The 19,735-nt window shown below is 36.3% G+C and overlaps 1 protein-coding gene across 1 annotated transcript in view; it reads left to right on the forward strand.

Moving 5' to 3' along the window:
* Positions 1-19,456, forward strand: part of LOC145671220 (peroxisomal targeting signal 1 receptor-like) — a gene marked incomplete at its 5' end in the record, with an annotated part of 69,769 nt that extends 50,313 nt beyond the window's left edge. The window contains 1 exon segment of the mRNA XM_081740102.1: positions 17,049-19,456. Coding sequence (XP_081596228.1) covers positions 17,049-17,088 — 40 coding nt within the window.
* Positions 19,457-19,735: the final 279 nt, after the last annotated feature.

Consider the following 19,735-nt stretch of genomic DNA (forward strand, 5'->3'; position numbering starts at 1 on the left):
TAGTGTTTTCTTGAGACGCTGAAACAATATTTTTTTAAAAAATGGCTTACATCCATTACCATTTTATCCTATGGCAATCAATATTGACCCTGGAAACAGTTGGTTTCTACTACTTCAGGTTTGAATAAAGGGTTAACGAAAGAGTTATAACTTACACTTGGGACGCTGAATTGATTGCAAAAAACCGCTTCTCGATAACTCTTATCATTTTTGCTCCCCCAAACGACGGTCGGATAGATGTAGCTGTTCTATAATACTGTCGACACTTGCACATAGCATAGTTTCTAAGTTGAATAAACGTTTACCAAATTATATCTATACTAGCAGGAATGACCGCTCTAGAAGTAAATATAATAAATGTGAATTCGAAATTTTGATATTGTAGAAAAAGTTCTTCTTTACAAGCGGCGCTGAAGCATGTATCTTATTTTCATACCAAGTATCGAAAAGTAGTTGTGGTACCCTTTCTTTCACCATTCTGGTACGGCACAGATCATCCCACAATAAGGTTGTTTATCGTGCCACGTTGCAACCAGCTTGTAAACCCAATACATCCAGAGACGAATTAATTAGTCCTCGGCACTTAAAATGAAATTTATTTAGCATTTACTAGCGATATTAACAAAGAAAAGGTAATGCGGCGAAATTTACCCTGTCTGAACCTCGCCTTTCCACCTGCTAGGCGAGTGAACGTCACATAAAGAATCAGCTAGGAAATGCCTTGAGATACGTTTGGTCAACAGTATTGCATCGAACTTCCGACTGCCGATACGTTGCCAACGCAGGACAGACCAACAAGGGAAAAAGATGAACACAAAATTGTGTAAAGCATATCAGGAATGGGTGCGCAATATGTTTAGTATGAGGAAAATGAAATCAAATACCCCTGTGGAATGTTAGCCCTGCTGCATATAGGACACAAACAATTGTCGGCTCATCACATGAGTTACAGTGAATACACATACACCGGTATGATTATAATAGGATAAAATATCTACACACATATAAATATTTATCCATATTAACATCTAAGCTTCGTAATAGCCTTCATGTTCTAGATATGAATCATGCGCCAATTGAACGATGCTATTTATAAACAGGAGTAAGAAGGTAATCCACTTGCGAAATCCTCACGGATTCTGGACTATTGAGACCAATATGACATATTCATGTTCTCTCCTCTCGTACAATCACTACTATTATGACACGCTGGCAGTGCCATAAGATATATATATATATAAAACAGCAAATTCTGAACAGTTAATTATAAAAGAAAAACTTCTTCTAATGATTTTCCAGGAGGTAATGTACCTAAAATGGAAGCCACATTTCCTCGCTGTACTGCTATGCTGATACGTTGTATCAGAAAAGTAGAAGCCCGCTTGTCACCAGTAAGGTGTGCTATACGTTGGCCTACTTCTTTGATGAAATTGAGCCCTTCGAGACCCCAAATGCCGCTCGATTCAATGGCTACGGGCACGAACATGTATCTATTGAGCAGATCTTTATATTTTCTTCTTTTCTCGCATTCTCTGCGGGCTGCAATAGCTCCTTCTCGAGATGAAGAAAGAGTCAAATTAGATGACGCGAAAGCGTCAGAGCATGTGAAATCCCAGAGAAGAATCCTTCCCCTCTTCCATGGTACCAGCGTCATGCCATCTGGTCTTTTGCCATCAGATCTGTTACACCCCACAGGTTCACGGACAGAAGGAACTTCCGCCGATGTGAGTGCTCTCCAGATAATGTCATTCACGTTCGAATGCCTCACATGTCTTCCGGAGCTACTTATACAAGACAGACCATGTAGACCATTCTGCTTGACTGATGCACCACATTTAGAGCAGTTGTGTGATTCACAGATGTCTACTCCTAGGCGAAGTGCAACTGCAATACGAAAACTTTCGTTTGGAAGGTGCAGTCCTAGGGTGTGTGAAGGTAATGCCTGTAGCCAAGCACCTGAAATTGCTGATGAGGAGGCGAGAAGTCTAGCCTTATCCTCTTGACTGTCTGCTTCTTGTAATAACACTGATTGATGTAATTTGATGATTGGCTTGTCCCAAATTGATTGCGAACTTCTGCCCGTTATTTCAGGAGGGCTTAAACCAACTAGGTTAGACCAGTCAGATATGCAGTCTTGGACATCAGATTCTATGTGAGGCTCATTCACTTGGTTGAGGAGTATCTCAATGGTATGCCGGGAGCCATAGAACGACGCTAAAAATGAAGGATACGCCAAATCGACAGCCCGACGAATACCAAGACCTCCAGAATCAACTGGAAGGGAGGCCTGTATCCATGCGTTGCTATTTAGGTTACAGTTGAGTAACGATTCCAGTCCACATTTCAGAACGGTGTCAAACTTCTCTAGTAAATCGACTTCACGCCAAGAAGTAGAACAGCGTAAAAAATAGATTATTCTTGGTATGGAGAACGACGCACGAAGGAGATAAAAAGCTGAATGTGCGGAGACTAGGGCCAGACGTGATAAGAAAAAGTCTAACTTTTTAGTTTTCTCGACTAACAAACTACGTGTTGCCTCAGGTGAAAGGGCTGCATCAAGTAGAAAGGCTGACGAGGTTGTGATAAGTTGTATTCCCGGTGCTGAATTTTTAAATTGTGAATATAATACTTCTATTTGATCTTGCGAAATTCCTAAAAACCCTACTTCACACTTCATAAAATTTAAGTGTAGTCCGATGTCTGCTGCCATAGTTCGAATATTGTGTAGTTCACTTATAACTGTGTCAGGATCTCCTGCTATAGTGCCATCATCTAAGTACCAGATATTTAATTCAGTGTTAATCCTAGACACTATGGACTGAATTGTCATGGCGAACAAAGCGGGACCTAGAGGATCGCCTTGTTGTACTCCACGTTGCGAGAGTATAATCTTATCACCTAGAAATAGGTTACTTGGTTGCGCATAACATTGATATACATAGTGATAAATCGATGGAAAATTAGTTTTAACTGTGAGTAGCATAGCGTCTCGGTTCAGTTCATTAAAAGCGTTACGAAAGTCTAATTTCAGAAAAGCCTTTTGTTGTGAATGGGGAGTAGAAAAGTAAATGCGAGCTGCATGTGCTGCGGCTTCGGCTCCATTGGGAACGCATACTCCCAATTGGTGAGGGTAAAGGAAACTTACGACGGATTCTTTAATTCTGGAACATATAACTTTTGCTGATATTCTTCTCCAAATGTTCCCCACTGCAATTGGCCGAATTCCACCGCTCTTCTTATTAAGCGCAATAAGTGATGCTCCAAAAAAGATTGGTCTTATTTCCTGAGGTATATTACCTGAAAGGATTATATATAAAATACATTTTAAACAGCCCTCGTGTGACTGGGTATAATTAGAAGTTACCAGTGGTATAATTAAATCATTTCTAAAAGAAACTTCTTTCTTATCTACTCTCTTCATAGCAATATAGGTAAAGCTCTTCGCGACTTCTCCAAATGGCCCAAGATGAACAGTGCTTGAGAGAGAATTCTCCTATGAAATTAATATTTTAGAATTATGACAAACGTATGGAAGATAGCAATTAATCGTATTCCAAATTATCGGTATTTCTAAAATAGTGCAAATTGAGTAAATGTGATTTTTCTTTCTTAATGATACAATATCTCACTCTTTCCTCCTCCCATTGTGTCTTGTGCTGTTGACGGGAGACAAACAATTCAGAAGTTGAAGAGAACAAAGGAAGTAAAATGTTGGCGTCTGAAGGAACAAGATGTAGTTGATTTTCTATGCGCCTTCAAATGGCGCTTTTCTTTATACAGTCAGTTCAGTTTCCATCAAGTAATATTAGTGCAATGAAATACTCTTCGCTTGAAATATTTAGTATATGATTTGTTTGCAATGCAAAGCTATACCAACCAAAATATTTAAGTGGTAATCAAAGAAGACTAATTATAGTGCAGTGCACCCCATTGTCTCAACATGGTATGTAATAAAAAATATCTTCATTTATCGTTTCTAGAATCCAATTCAATGCATAAGTATCTCACTTGGAAAGCAACAAAAGATTAAAGCAACCCAAGAATGGCGTTATTCGGAATGTTGTTCATAGTTAACGTCTATGAAAGTCCTAGAAGTTGAATGAGAAACCGCAACGCGAGCTGGTGAATTAAGGGACTATACGTAAAAATATAGAAAAATAATAAGTATGTTAACGTGTAATTGAAGTATACATGTAAAATCATCAAGGTATCTTTTATACGTTAATGTTGTTGTGTGTGTCTATATGATTTGGTAAATTTTATACTATGATTTAATGATAACACATTTTTCCATATTTCCAGTAAATGTTTATTAATATTCATACTCAAACTTCTCTTCCTGACAAACGGTGGAATTCTATCAAATTTAATTTAAAATATTTTTTGGATCTACTTTAAAAATATAACGTTATTTTAGTTTAACGTCCAACAACTATGCACTGATTCTAAACGGGATTGCGATGTGATGGATGATAATGGTAGTGTAAAGAAAGTGGGAGGAAATAACAGAAGTTCCGGAAGGCCCATGCTCACTCTGATTGTCCACTATAAAGTCCAGTTTTCGGGATCTAGTATCAAACGAGGAACCTCACACGCTTAAGATAGAAGTAACAAGCAAATCACACACATACACACACACACACACATATATATATATATATATATATATATATATATATATATATAAATTAGGGATGGCCAATTCCGGAATTTTTACTTTCCGGAATCCGGAAAGTAAAATCGGAAAATTCCGGAATTCGGAAAAATTATTTTTTCTTTTTGTAATCCTAAGAATTTTGTTCAAATGCAAACGAACAAATTTCCTTTTTGTAATCCTAAGAATGTATGATGCAAGTTAAGCTGAAACTTACATCCTAAAGTATACACTACTCAATCTTCCCATGGTTAATGAGATGTAGTCCAAAAGTACGACGTACTCCTAATATTTAATTTTTGTTTTACTGTGATATTGTCCAGAGGTAAGACACATATCACACTGAGATAAACAACTTGACATAATGAAGATGTTATCATACGTAGTTTTTCAGAAAATCGTGAGAAACGAATTTTTATGAAGTTAAAATATGCGTCGCTTGTTGCCAGTGTGATGCAATTAATAACTTTTATTCTGGAATAGTCTTCTTCTTCTTCATATTATTATTATTATTATTATTATTATTATTATTAATCGTTTATGTGCTGTAAAAGAAAAATATGAACCGTTAAGTAGTAGATTTTATCTGTTGTTTTTTTATATCTTCTAACAGTAATAACATATTGCTTGCAAGTACGCAATGATTATCAAGGACAGTGGCATATTAATGTAAGGACTACTCTGCAGACTAGCAATAAACAATAACAGATAAACAATAGTTGCAAAACAGAAAAAAAGTAACTAATTTGGGCACGTCAGGGAACATCCACATTGCGCATTATGTATGAGAATATAGGGACGCATTGAGACTCGAGCAAAGAGCGTGGTGTTATTATTACTCAAAGGGCCGTATGATGGAGTCATTAACGTTAATGTTAATGGCACTAATGAACACTTACTTGCTCTAACGGTTAACCTCATTTTTGAAATGATTCTTAGAAGTGGGCGTGTTGGCATGCAGTTAGAAGACTTATATCTATTATTTAAAAAGCACACGTAATCTGTGGAGTACTAACGATTTGCGTCACTATCGAACACTAATGTAGCACTAGCGACGTTTAAAGTCTAAATAGGGGTCTGACATAAGTGGCTTGTCAACTTCACGGACATTATATTTTCCTTGAATGAGAGAATTTTGCGCCCGGGAAATTTGCGCCCTACCACAAAAATAGGGAAAAATGCGCTCGCAGTATATTTGCACTGGGATGTTTGCGCCCTACCTCAAAAAGAGGGGGAAATGTGCCGGCTATATATTTGCACTGGGATGTTAGCGCCCTACAATTCAACTTATTTTTGTATTGTGTAAAGTAACTTTCACTCACACTTGAACTAGGCTTGCCTCTCATCGTCTCAGTGAGTTACTCCATCCGTTATAATATTCCGAACAAATGAAAAGAATACAATTTTAGTTCACTAAAGGGCAATCCATACAAATACAATTTTTCATTATACTACAAAATTTACAATAAAAGTATAAATGACTGATATATAATTATTTATTAATATAATCAAAGAGTATAATTTAATCTACAAAAGGCTGTTTGGCTCTACCCAAATATCTCTGTTCACAATCCTTGCGAGTTGTGTCGCTTTTCAGGACACAAAATATAGAAAAGAACATGTAAAGTAAATGTAAAATCAGGTCAGTAATATTATCAAGAAAACTATGTTTACTTGCTGGAATTACACTTCAAACACACAATTGCGTTCAGTCGTTCTTTCAGAAAAAAATGTTCCGGGGGGCACACTTAGTATTCCGGAGGGGGTCACCGCTGGTACTATTCTATTTATTATTATATTATAGACGTATTATTTTGGTCTCCTCCGAGAGGACACTCTGAGAGCTCTGGGGAGGCCAGTGTTCCCCAAAATCATCTCTGGAAGAAGCAGTGATTGCGTTGATCCGTTGTGTCCTTTTGGCTTATATTGAAGGTTATTCTCCCCTTATATAGTCACAATGAAAATAAATCACAAATGGCATGGCTGTGGGGGGAAGATTGTTTATGCTGTAATGTCAGCCCCTCCGAGCAAATGCGTAAGCTCGAATAGGTTCTGTTATTTCGCAGGGCTCAAACTTCTCGGTGGAGGTACACCGCAGGCGCAATTTCCCAGGCGCAAAATTCTCGACAGCGTTCGAATGACCTCGGAAGACTATATCTTTTTCAATACTTTTTTATATTCTTTTACTCGAGATTTTTTCATAGCTTCTTATTAAAATACTTACTAACATATCCTTATTTTATTGTCCTAACCAATCAATATGGGTATGTTGTGAGTAAAATATTTAGATTGATCAAGCCCCTGGTGTGTAACCACAGTATTTCATATCATCCCCCCATTAGAAATCTTGACTAAACGAACCAATATATGTTGCCAATAAAATAGTTTAGAATGATTGAGCCCCTGGTAAATAACCACAGTATTTCGTGACAGACCCCCCTTCCTATTACCATATTCTAGCTACGTGCCTGACTCAGCTAATTCTCTACATTCTTTACCAAGCACACATTTTCTAAGCGGAAAATGCTCTCTAAATACCTAAGCTCATTATTTTCAGCAGATGCACAAATTGGGTAACATTCTATCTACATGAATGTTATATATGTCGATTACTGGAAACCGCTTCTCGCTATCTATTACCATATTTACTATATAATGATTAACGTTAAAACCGGAAATGGTTGATTTGTACCACTTCCGGTTTGAATATTACATTCATCAGGGAACTCGATTCTTAACTATTGACTCTGTACATCATGGCCAAAATTGATGGTAATCCATCAGATAGTTCTTGAGACTGTTTGTTTCACTGACGGACAGAATGAATATATGGCTATAGAGTTTTGATAAACTAAATTCGTTAATGAGTGATGATGGAACAAATATAAGAAAGGGAACCAAGAGTACCACCGGGAAAATTTTCGAACACAAAATTAGCCATCGAAAACCCACATGTCCTGGGTTAGAATACCATAGATGAAAACTCTACCACTGAGTTATCAATCACCCGCTTATTAGTTTTATTAATTATTATATTAATATAAATTAATGAATGCCTGCTTATGTTAATTATTGAACAATGACATTGTATACTTCGTGAAGTCAAAAATTATAAATTTGTATTTACTGTACATAGGTATGTTGACAATAAGCGAATGTTATTAGAATATTTGTTGAGATTTCTTTTCCTTCACTGCCTTTCGTCTGGTTAAAAAGTAGTTTGCAGTGCTTTGGAGCAGCTCCAGGTGGGAACGCGATAATGTTTGAGACATACCGGCGACTTTTTTGTGTGTGAAAATAAGACCTTCCTCATAAAGCAGTAAATAACTGCAGTAGCAATTGTCTACGTAAGTAATAAAGACATATCCAACTACAAGAAACTATTCTAAGGCCATCGTAACTTAAGCTCTGACAGATCTAACATCGTGTATGTTGACGACAGTGTTGCGAACTGTCATAGCAAGAAGAATCAAAACGACCACTTGACACAACGATGAAGGAAACGAATTACTTTATTGCTGATTGAATCAGATTATAAGTTGAAATATTTACAAACTAGATATTTAAAAAATAATCGTACTTCACTTTACTCCTCAACATTCTAGCACAACCTAGTTCCACTAGGCCTAACGGATGACATCCAGAAGTCCTAAACGGCAGAAGTCCTAAAAATATAGGCACTAGTCCTAAATTTTAGGACTTCTGCAGTTTAGGACTTCTGCTGCGATATGATTTTTAGGACTTCTGGCGTTTAGGACTTCTGCCTTTTAGGACTTGTGCCATTTAGGACTTCTGCCTTTTTCATTCACTTGCTTTAGTTCTGAAATTCGCCACCACCACACGAAATTGGGACGATGCAGCAACTAGTTGGCAATAATGTTACGAACGTAGCTAATTCCAACAGTAACAGCTATATTTGTACTACTAAAATTATTATTATCACTATATTCTGCACTTATACACGAGTTACATAATACAATCTATTTCATTCTAAGAATTAATTACATAATTAGTTAAGAAATTAGTTTCTTTCGAATGGAGATACGAGAATCCCAAGACAAATTCCTAAAACAAAAACAAATAAATAAATAAAAAATTTAAAAAATGTTTAAAAAGCATATTTTACCAGACTTCTGAAACCAAGCAAACATTTAAAATTGCAATATATACTATGCGGAGCGTATTTTATTAAGAGTAGGACAAAAATCCACCAAAGTTTACTTAATTAGGACAAAAGCTCACTAGACATTTCACGAGTGAACATTAAATACCAACTATATACATAAAGAACGCAGTAAATTTAAAATTGAACAAAGAACATTTATTATGCAATACAGTGGGTGACATTCATAAGTCCTAAACGGCACAAGTCCTAAAAATATAGGCACTAGACCTAAATTTTAGGTCCTGTGCCATTTTTGCAGAAATTACTACATAGTCATTTAGGGGTGTGGCCTGCAAATTTTTCTAGGGGAGCAGGCTTTTTATATATTAAAAGCAAATCAAAAGTTTATTTCCAGATTACGAAAGTTTCAATAAGACAATAAATTTATACATATTACACCTGTACATAAATACATAATATTATTATATTTCCAGTTAGTTCCTTTTTGAAACCTGAACCTTGACAGAGCGTAAGTTTAAAACCACAGCTTGCGGGAAATGTATGAATAAGTTAGTTATAAGAAATCGGAAACTGTTCATGGAAGTCCGTTTGTTTGACTGTATTTATTTTCTGTACTCTTATGTAAAAGAGTAAAGATGAGTGATTTTTTGGGCATACTACTACAAGTAGAGTCGTTCAATTTTAATTATAAAATATAATTTTCTTATGAAAGCAGGGCATAAAAAAGAATTTTTGGAAATAAGTATCGTAAAAAAGGGTGGGGCAAGATTTTTTTAAAGGGTAGTGTATCTCGCAAGTTTCTGAAGCTAGTAAAATGAAACTTGGCATATAAACTTTCCTGTTTAAAAAACTGAAAATTGAACACATAAAAAGGAAAGAGCAAAGGGAGCACTTTTTTAATGTTCGAATTCCCCATTACTTACTCAGAAAATATGTAAATAAATTAAGGAAGGATTGTTTAAGTTAGATGCGTGAAACTCGGTATTTGAACTTTTAACTAAAAGTAATAAAATACTATATGTTTCAGCGTCTTGAAAATTACACATATACACACATACACCGCATAAGTGCGTAAATTTGAGCAGCGACAAATATATTAAAGAATTTAACATGTGAAACTTCCGTTCGTTATTCTTAAAGACTAGCGTTCTTAAAGACAGAATACTCGTTCTTCACACGGGAAAAATAGTTTCATTTTCGGTATACGGAGCATCAAAACTGTCACCAGTGAACTTAGGGACCCCAAAACTATGAGTTTGACACTAGTATCAGTCATTTTCGCTTACTATTACATGTCATCCTCTCCCTTTAGGAGTAATAATGGGGGCTGAATTTGGATTTAAACAGCATCGGAAGTGTCACTGTTCATCTCAGCCACCCAGAAAAGTATGGATTCGACACTGATATCGACCATTTTTATATATCCACATCTTCTTCCCCCACAAGTTGTGGTGCTGAATTTGGATTTAAATGTAATCGGAAGTGTCACTGTTCATCTCAGGACCCCAAAAACCATGAATTCAACACTAGTATCGGTCATTTTGGATCATTATATATATAATATAATATATATATATATATATATATATATATATATATATATATATATATATATATATATATATATATAAATGTCCGCCTCCAAGTTGCGGGGATGCATTTGGATTTAAACTGCATCGGAAGTGTTACTGTTGATTTCAGCGACTCTAAAAACTATGAATTCGACACTATTATCGGTTGTTTTCGATCATTTTTATATATCTCTCCGCCTCCAAGTTGCGGAGATGAATTTGGATTTAAACTGCATCAGAAATGTCACTGCTCATCTCAGCGACCCCGAAAACTATTGATTTGACACTAATATCGGCCATTTCCAGCCATTTTTATATCTCTCTTCCTACCCAACTTGCGGGCCTGAATTTGGATGTAAACGGCATCGGAAATGTTACTGTTCATCAAAGCAACTCCAAAAACGATGTATTCGACTATAATATCGGTCATATACATACATACATACATACATACATACATACATATATATATATATATATATATATATATATATATATATATATATATATATCCCCTCTCCTCTGTCCCCAGGTCACGGCGCTGAATTTGGGTTTAAACGGCATTAGAAGCGTCACTGCTCATCTCAGCAACCCCAAAAAAATCACTAATACCAGTCACTTTCGATCATTTTTTATATATCACCCCCTTCCCCCTCCCTAAAGTTTCGGCGTTGAATTTGGATTTAAACTGCATCGGAAATGTTACTGTTCATCTCAGTGGCCCTGAAAACTATGGATTCGCACTGATATATATTATTTTGCATCATTTTAATATACCTCCGCCTCCCTCAATTTGCGGGGATAAATTTAATTTTTTTAAACGGCATCGAAAGTGTCACTGTTCACATTAGCGACCTCAAAAACTATGGATCCACACTAATATCGATTATTTTTCATCATTTGTATATACCTCCCTCAATTTGAGGGAGTAAATTTGAATTTAAACGGCATCGAAAGTGTAACTGTTCACCTCAGCGACCGCAAAAACTATGGATTCGGCACTTATAGCGGTTATTTTCGATCATTTTATACATTTTCCTCTCCTTCCCCCAAGTTGCAGTGCTGAATTAGAATTTAAGCTTGATAAGAAATATCAGTGTTCATCTCAGCAACCCCGAAAACTATGGGTTCGACACTAAGATCGATAATTTTTAGTATATATCCGCACTTCCTTCCTCCAAGTTGCACCTTCAAAGTGAAATGATAAAACTATTTCAGGCCCGAACCTCATCTATGTTGAAAGTTTTTGTCGAGATCAGTCTAGTGGTTTAAGTGTTGTTAAGTTACAAATATAGTACTTTCATTTATATATATATATAGTTACATTCTTTTATTTCTAGTCTAGTTATTTACATTCTAGTATATTTTCATTTATATATATATTTATAAAAAACTCAGCTATTGCTTCTGGACTATTTCAATGGTTCGTTCTTTAATACATTATTATTAATAATGATAACGAGTAAGAGTAGTTAATTACGAGTATGACAAATATTTGCTACAGAAGGACTTCTGTACAAGAAATATGTATGTAAAAATAATTTACTTCAAAACAACACAACGAAAACAAAATTTATGACGTACATAACTAATACACAATATTATGTTACTAATATGAGGTCAATGGTGTGGAAATAGAGAAAAACAGACATTATGAAAGATCTGGGAATCACATTTGGTAGGAAGTTAAAATTTTGTCAACATAGAAATATATCATGGAAAGACCAAGAAAGGACAATAGGCTTCATTTATTTATTTATTTATTTATTTATTTATTTATTATTTCAGAACGATAGAATGTATTTATACAAATAACTTGTAAGAACTAAGGTTCTGTAATTTGTAACAGTATATCTAAAACTTTGACTAGCAGATTGACAGTATTCTTCTTACGGACGCGATGGTAGCGCCACAAGAGATTTTTAGGACTTCTGCAGTTCAGGACTTCTGCCGTTTAGGACTTGTGCCGCGAAATGATTTTTAGGACTTCTGCCGTTTAGGACTTCTGTAGCGTCCTCGGCCTAACGTTATTACCACAATAATGATTTTTTTTTCCACTTATTGACATAACTCTGTCCTTTTGACAAGTTTGCAAGGTAAATAGAAGTGGGGTTACATGGAACAACAACTGGTTCACCTCCCTGTCGCCGCAGGGAGTAGGTTTTCGTGGAATTGAAAGCGAAGAGGGTAGCGAGTCTGTATGGCTCTTCTAAAGTTCAAGGGCAATGAACCGTGATTTGGAATGTCAGGCTGAAATTAGTAGAATTGCTAATGGAATTTGTAGGAAATTTGTTGACATCGAAAAAAATGTACATAGTATATATATTACAGAGACCGTTATAATGAGCTTTTCATAAGGACTGATTTACACTGCTCCACAAAACTTAAGCAACTCGAGAGAACGTGGTATAAGCGACGTGTGGGGCCCATTCAGCACTGGTTAGTGGCATGCACATACACAGAGACGCGTCAGAGACACACAGGCAAGGCGAGCACACGTTCTATCGCATAAGCAGCACCGTTGCAAGCGCGGTGAACAAATTATGCCGTGAGGCGCACACCACAGCCCAGTAGTGTCCGAGGCTCCAAGCATTGTGTTAGTGGTTCTTGTGTGGGGTACACACCTTGCAATGACTGATAGACGATATTTGAGTGACTTTGACCGCAGGCGAATAATTGGGCGGTTGGAATTGGGTCGATCACAAGTGGAAGTGGCGCAGGAATTCAACGTGAACAAAAGCGTTGTGTCAAGGTTGTGGAATCGCTTCCAAAATGGAGATGAAGTCAGTAGACGTCATGGAGGAGGCCGTCCGAAGAAGACGTCGGCCGTCGATGACGAATTTCTCACAATTTCTGCCAAACGTAACCGTCAAGAGTCACGCTCTCAACTGACCAATGAGTTGTTTCAGGCTACAGAACAACGCGTGAGTCTGAAACTGTTCGTCGTCGGCTCAACAGAGCAGGACTGTATGCAGGAAGGCCTGTGCTATGTGCGCCATTGAAAGTGGAGCTCAAACGTGCGCGTTACACATGGTGTCAGGAACATTTGCATAGGGGAACGCCAGTGGGCGCGTGTCATGTTCTCCGATGAGTCGAGATTCAGTTTGTCGTCTGATTCTGGTCGGACTTTAGTGTGGAGGGAGCCAGAAACACGCTATCATCCAAACTTCATTGCTGAACGGCCGTCTATGGCGGTGGTTCCATTATGGTGTGGGGTGGAATTATGCTGAATGGGAAAATGGACCTCCATATTGTGCAGCATGGCACTTTGACAGCACAACGGTACCGGAATGAAATTCTGAATACACATGTGCGCAATTTCCGTGGAGCGTTTGGCCCAGACTTCCTGTTCATGGATGACAATGCCCGCCCACACCGTGCACATCTTGTTTCCGACTATCTGGAGAGCGAAGACATTACGCGTATTGCATAACCTGCATATTCGCTGGACTTGAATCCCATCGAGCATGTGTGGGATGCTCTTGGACGGCGAATAGCAGCACAGTCCACCACCACGCACTCTCCCTGACCTGGGAACAGCTCTCCTCGAGGTGTGGCAACATCTGCCGCAAGATTTGATCAACACTCTGATTTGCAGCATGGAGGCCAGATGTCGTGCCTGTATAGCTGTTCGTGGTGGTCACACGCCATATTGACTGCCTATGCCCTCGCACAATCCAGCTTCACCTGTTGAGGTATTGTTGTGCTGAACTTTTTGGTCACTCTGTACATTCTAACTGTATTGTTCGTCTTCACTTGTGTTGCATTGTGCATCTGGACCGTCGGTTTGTTCATTATACTTGGTGCAGTGATAGTGTCGTTTTATATTCTGCCACTTTCTTCGAGTTGCTTAAGTTTTGTGGAGAAGTGTAGAAACTGAGTAGTTGGAAAGTAACGAACATGATCCAGCTCTGTTTGTCTTTTCGTAGAAGACATTTTTTTCATCAATATGTGAAGGGGAGGATAGGTTTAGGCCCACAGAAATACATTTGGAAACACTAGGTTGTTTCCATGGTAACAGAACAGTGTTGTCGCATTTATACCTACTCATTACTGTGAAAGTTTTTGTGTTGTCAGATTGTTTTGATTTTTTGTGCTATCATCTCAGTGCATTGGTGTGAATATTGTGGTGTAATTGTGGTATTTTCATTCATCAGTGGAACATTCACATAGACCTAAAATATAAATTTAGTATGTGTATGTGTGTGTGTGTTTGTGTTTATGTTTATGAACACAGTGCCTCAAATGCGGAAAGTGCACGGGAATCTGTGTTTAATCTTAGGGAATATTTGCAAAAAGAACGTAACGACGGTCCTTTATTGCCATTGAATAAAGTGATTGAAAGAGTAGATTCAGCTTTATACATTAGCCCTACAACTGTGAAAAGAATCACAAAAGAGAAGTGCCCGAAAGACCTCACTGAACCTACGGAAACTTTATCCACCCTAGGAAAAAAAGCGTAGGATTTCTACAGTAAACGAAATTAAATTGTCTACAATTGAAAGCCATTCTCTAACGTAATTAGTTTTCATTAAAAAAAAAATAAATAAAAAAAAAAAGATATAACATTATGGGTCTTACGCAGAGTCGTTCTGACGCGTGTTTAGTGTCATACTAAAGAGTTGAGTTGATTTTGAATTTAACGTCTTTTACAGCACCGAGGCTATATGAGACGTGGACCTACTGATTAACGTGGAATCACATAAACTCCCGTCGGGAATCGAACCAGGGTCTCCCATGTCAAAGGCGTACGCTAACCGCTTAGCCACGAAGAAGCTCGCTGCCATACTAAAGAGTTCGACTAACATATGTTTCCATGCAGTAGTCAGGCATTTAGTGTGACGCTAATCGTACTTCAAAACGATTCTGCATAAGGCCCTATGTGTTTAGAAGTAACGGTTGTCTTAACGCAAACTAATTTGTTTGTTTCGTTTGACTAATACTTTCGTCAGGCATAATGTTAAATAATATTTTTGTTGTAATACATAGGTGATTCTTTTCCCACAAAATGTGCTCCTTGTTATGTTGTATTGTTACGGAAGATAAACGTGGCAACCGCGCTTGATCGCACGTGAGAGTTGTCAGAGCTCTTCTTAGCGCGGCCTTACTCTAATACAGTATATATATTCATTATTGTGTTTTTCTTTAAACAGCTACTAGCTAGGGATGGCCAATTCCAGAATTTTTACTTTCCGGAATCCGGAAAGTAAAATCGGAAAAATTCCGGATTTTTTCTGAATTCCGGAATTTTTCCAAAAAACGGAATTTTTCCAAAATCCGGATTTTTTTCTGAATTCCGGAATTTTTCCGAATTCTGGAATTTTTCCGAATTCCGGAATTTATCTGATTTCCGGAAATTTTCCGATTTCGGAAAACAAAATTTCCGGATTCCGGAAAATTTTGGCCATCCCTAACATAAATATATATATATAAAGGTGCATTCCTATCGTGTTTATATATTCATGTTAAATACGAGTTACAAAGTTACTTGCTGAAGAAATTTTACAGAAAATTCAAGGAAACTTGACCAGTCCTAAAGAAATTTGTAACTATCTGGGGCCATTAATTTTTATTTTTTTATTTTTATTTATTTATTTATTTTCTTTTTGTTTAGTCTTTGGAAGGCAGTCTCCGTTTTTGTGAAAAGAAGTGTACTAATCTGTCGCCAGGTGGAAACCTGTGTTTACAAAACCACAAATAACATTGGGACACAAATGTCCCACCGCCATCTGCAACAAGCCCCTCACTACACGTTTAGAAGCATGTTGCATTCTCCGACAAAAGTCGATTTGCCAGTTCTTGGACTGCGATCGGTACTGGGTGTGAAAGTGATCGACAAACTGCGATTCACCAAAATTTCACCATTTATCGATGATCACTCCAATACTACAAACCACAGAGGTGGACCACAGATGGAGTGATACTGTTGTTTGAAACAGATCAGCTTTAAATGCAGTACATAGCTGCTCCTACAACCCAGTGGATTAACCCATCTGGAGGCCCGGGGCTAGAAAAAATATGTAGACCTGCGACTTCACCTAACACATTTCTGTGAAAGTATAGTAGGAAAGTTAAGGGATGTGTTTCATATTTTTGGTCATATTTTATTTACAACGATGGTTATATCTTTATGATTCTTTTTAGATATTCAGTTGAGATTTTGATCCGAGTGAAGGCCCCTGTCAACCTGGAGGCTCGGGGCTATAACCCCCTAAGTCCCCCTTAATCCGGCCCTGCTGCTTCATATCTTAAAACAAATTAACTACCAGCCAAAAGAGGTAAAATGGGCTTCTGACTCTACCGTGACGTGGCAACTACAGTACACGGATTGTGTAGAAAATATTTGGCATGTCTCACAACTTAAATTACACAAATGGTCACATAGACCCATAAGTTACTTGAGACTACTGTAGCATATGGTACTATCCGTCGTAGGATGTCATGTCACGTGCTTCCAAACACCAGAAATGGTTTCTTTTGTGCATTGGTACAAACTAATGACCATAGGTTAATTTTCGGGGGTCAATTTACTTATGTCAGGGTAGTGTAGTTAACGTAAGAGAGATATAATCAACTTCTCGTGTATTAGAAATAATATTGATCTATGTGATATGGTTATGTATGAATACCATCTTCTGTATATATGCTGCAGCAAGAATTAATGATACTAATCCTTTTCCATTTTCCTTTCTTTCAGAGATCTAGGGAAACTGGATCAAGAATTTGGCGTAGAATAACTAAACAGAACATAAATTTTGGTACAAGTCTTTTCTGGTTACTGATTGCATAAGAAGTCTTGCCAGGATTTCGACAGAATAGCATATATTGACCAGTAAACCGTTGTCACATCACGAAAACCCGTTTTATTACAAATATAATGGCGTCACTATGTACGACCATTTTTTTTATTGGTACATTGTTAATTATTTTTAAAAAATATTTTCTGGTATTTTACTATTGTAAGTACTGAAGATTTTCCTTCTGTCAAAAGAAAACAATGCACCTGTCCTTCTATGTACGGAGGTGTACTTCGTATAATTTTTCTTAATTTTGTGATATACACGGGAATGTAGAATTTGCTTTTGTTGATTTAAATGATTGCTGCATATTACCATCATATGATAAATTTGTTTTAATAAATTTTTTCTTCATGTGATTTAATGGCAGTAGGTAACGTACTGGTTAATACGCAGGCTAGATAGCTCATCATCTAGCCACGAGTCCTTTACATATAATGTAGCTTTCGGTATAAGCCAAGCCTTATTGGCATACGCGAGGTAAGATGAGGGGAAAATCAAAGAGAAAAAAAGCCCTCCGATAAAGGAAGCGGGAAAGAAAGAAAATGCAATTAAAATAGTTTTGAAACAATTGACTGAAGACAACACAACTAGTCAAATTTGCTTCAAAAATACCGAGCTGTTTCTAACTCAAATGGCAAGAATTGATTTGCCTTGCAGCTGCGTCATTGGTTAGAATTCTCAGCGTCTTGAAACTTGGCATCCAAGAAATATATTTTTATTGTGCACCTTCAAACCAGAGAATCCATTGACAGAGAGTCAATGTGTTCAATATGCTGGAATCTCAGTGATATTCGTAACCTGCCAAGCTTAAATTCAAAATTTCCTAAATAAGTTTTTTTTTTTTCCCTCAAGAATATGATTTAGAAAGAGGAACGTTTAATATACGTAGAGGTAAATAAAAACTTGAAGATACTTGCACTTTTCTAGTAGAAATATTGTTAAATATCGGATTTACTAAGTCAATGAGCAATGATTGCTTGTTACTTCGAATGGAGCCAATTACTTGGAGAAAGAAACCACGAAATAAGGCTATGATACGAATAATTATGTTGCTGCCAATTTTCTTTTCCCAGCAACATGAATTAAAAGAATTCAACCTTTTGTTTGTAGTGCTGATAACATTTACACAGGCAATGAAAATAGAGTTTTTCTATATTATATCATAACAATTTATGAAATTGCTAAAATTCAGGTGGTATTAATTTACTAGGCTCCATTTCAGCTATTAGTTATTTTATATTAAACGAGTAAATCAGACGGTTGTGTAATTGTATATGGTTGACAGAAAAGAAAATGGTAAGTAGATTATGTCTTTGTATTTGTGCTACTGTTGCTCAAATACTACGAACAGGAGAAAATATGTGTATTAAAGGTTTGAATAGAAGGTCGGGTGCAATTATTCACTCCATTAATTATTAGCAACTGAAGCTGGTACTTGGCTAAAGTTAATGTAACGGTTTGTAATACGAAATGAAGAATATGCGCAAATGAAATAAAAAGATATGATTCTATGAAGAAATGAGGATCAATTAATTAGTCGAATTTATATATAAATATCATCATCATTTCTAGCATAAAGCTTAAAATTGAAACTGGACTAAACGGTTATTTTCCACATTTTGTATTTTTATTTAATATTGTTGATGAATATATTAACAAAATAATATTCTTGACATTAATTATCCTGTTCTGAAGATGTATCCTTAAATCCTTTGTTTCTGTGTAAATGATTCAACTTCTGAGAAGCTCTAGAAATATTTGTTACTACTTTTTATCCATAACTAGGTATGTGGCACATTTTGTTATTTTCATTAAATGATGAGGAAATACAGTTAGGTATATTTAGGAAATTCTATTTTTTTAATAAATTGTTGTTTTAGGATACCATGATTTAAAATTCAGTATATTTAATCCATAGTGTAGCATAAAGTTACTTATTTGAAATAAATTTAATGAAATATTTGTTTTCAGAGATAAGGAAACGTATGATTGGTTAATTTTTGTACTTTGAAAATACGTCTTCTGATTGTGTAAATGTGAAATCATTTTTAAAAATACGAATTTATTTTAACAATATGACTCCTTTCATAATAAGTTCTCATTGCTATTCCATACATTTATCCTCATTCTGTATATGTTAATTTGTTTGTAATGACACTGCTATAGGCTATCTTTAAATGCATTTAAAGAATGATAGCCGTTACTTTATTAATATACATATTGATTCTATTACGTTAAAAACATTGCTGTTATGAAAAGAGGAAGGAAGTAAAATGTATTATTGCAATACATCTTTCTGAATGCATGCAGACGTTTTATTTGAGAAAATTACTCTTACATGTCTTATACAAACCTTTTTTTTAAAAAATGTATTGTATAGTTATTCACACCTTAAAATAATATTTTGTTGTGAAGTTCGTTATGATTGTAAACTTCTTGGAAACATACTAGTGGTAAAAATATAGCAAACAATTGATTTTTCTCAGATACGGGAAAAGGGTGGTTGTCGTTACAGAAATCTTTTGGATGAATGGGGAAGGCTTCCAAAATTCACGGCATTAATGTATTGATATATTGATTTCAG

Source organism: Thermobia domestica, chromosome 15 (genome assembly GCF_964235325.1).
Source record: "Thermobia domestica chromosome 15, izTheDome1.hap1.1, whole genome shotgun sequence".
NCBI lineage: Eukaryota > Metazoa > Arthropoda > Insecta > Zygentoma > Lepismatidae > Thermobia > Thermobia domestica.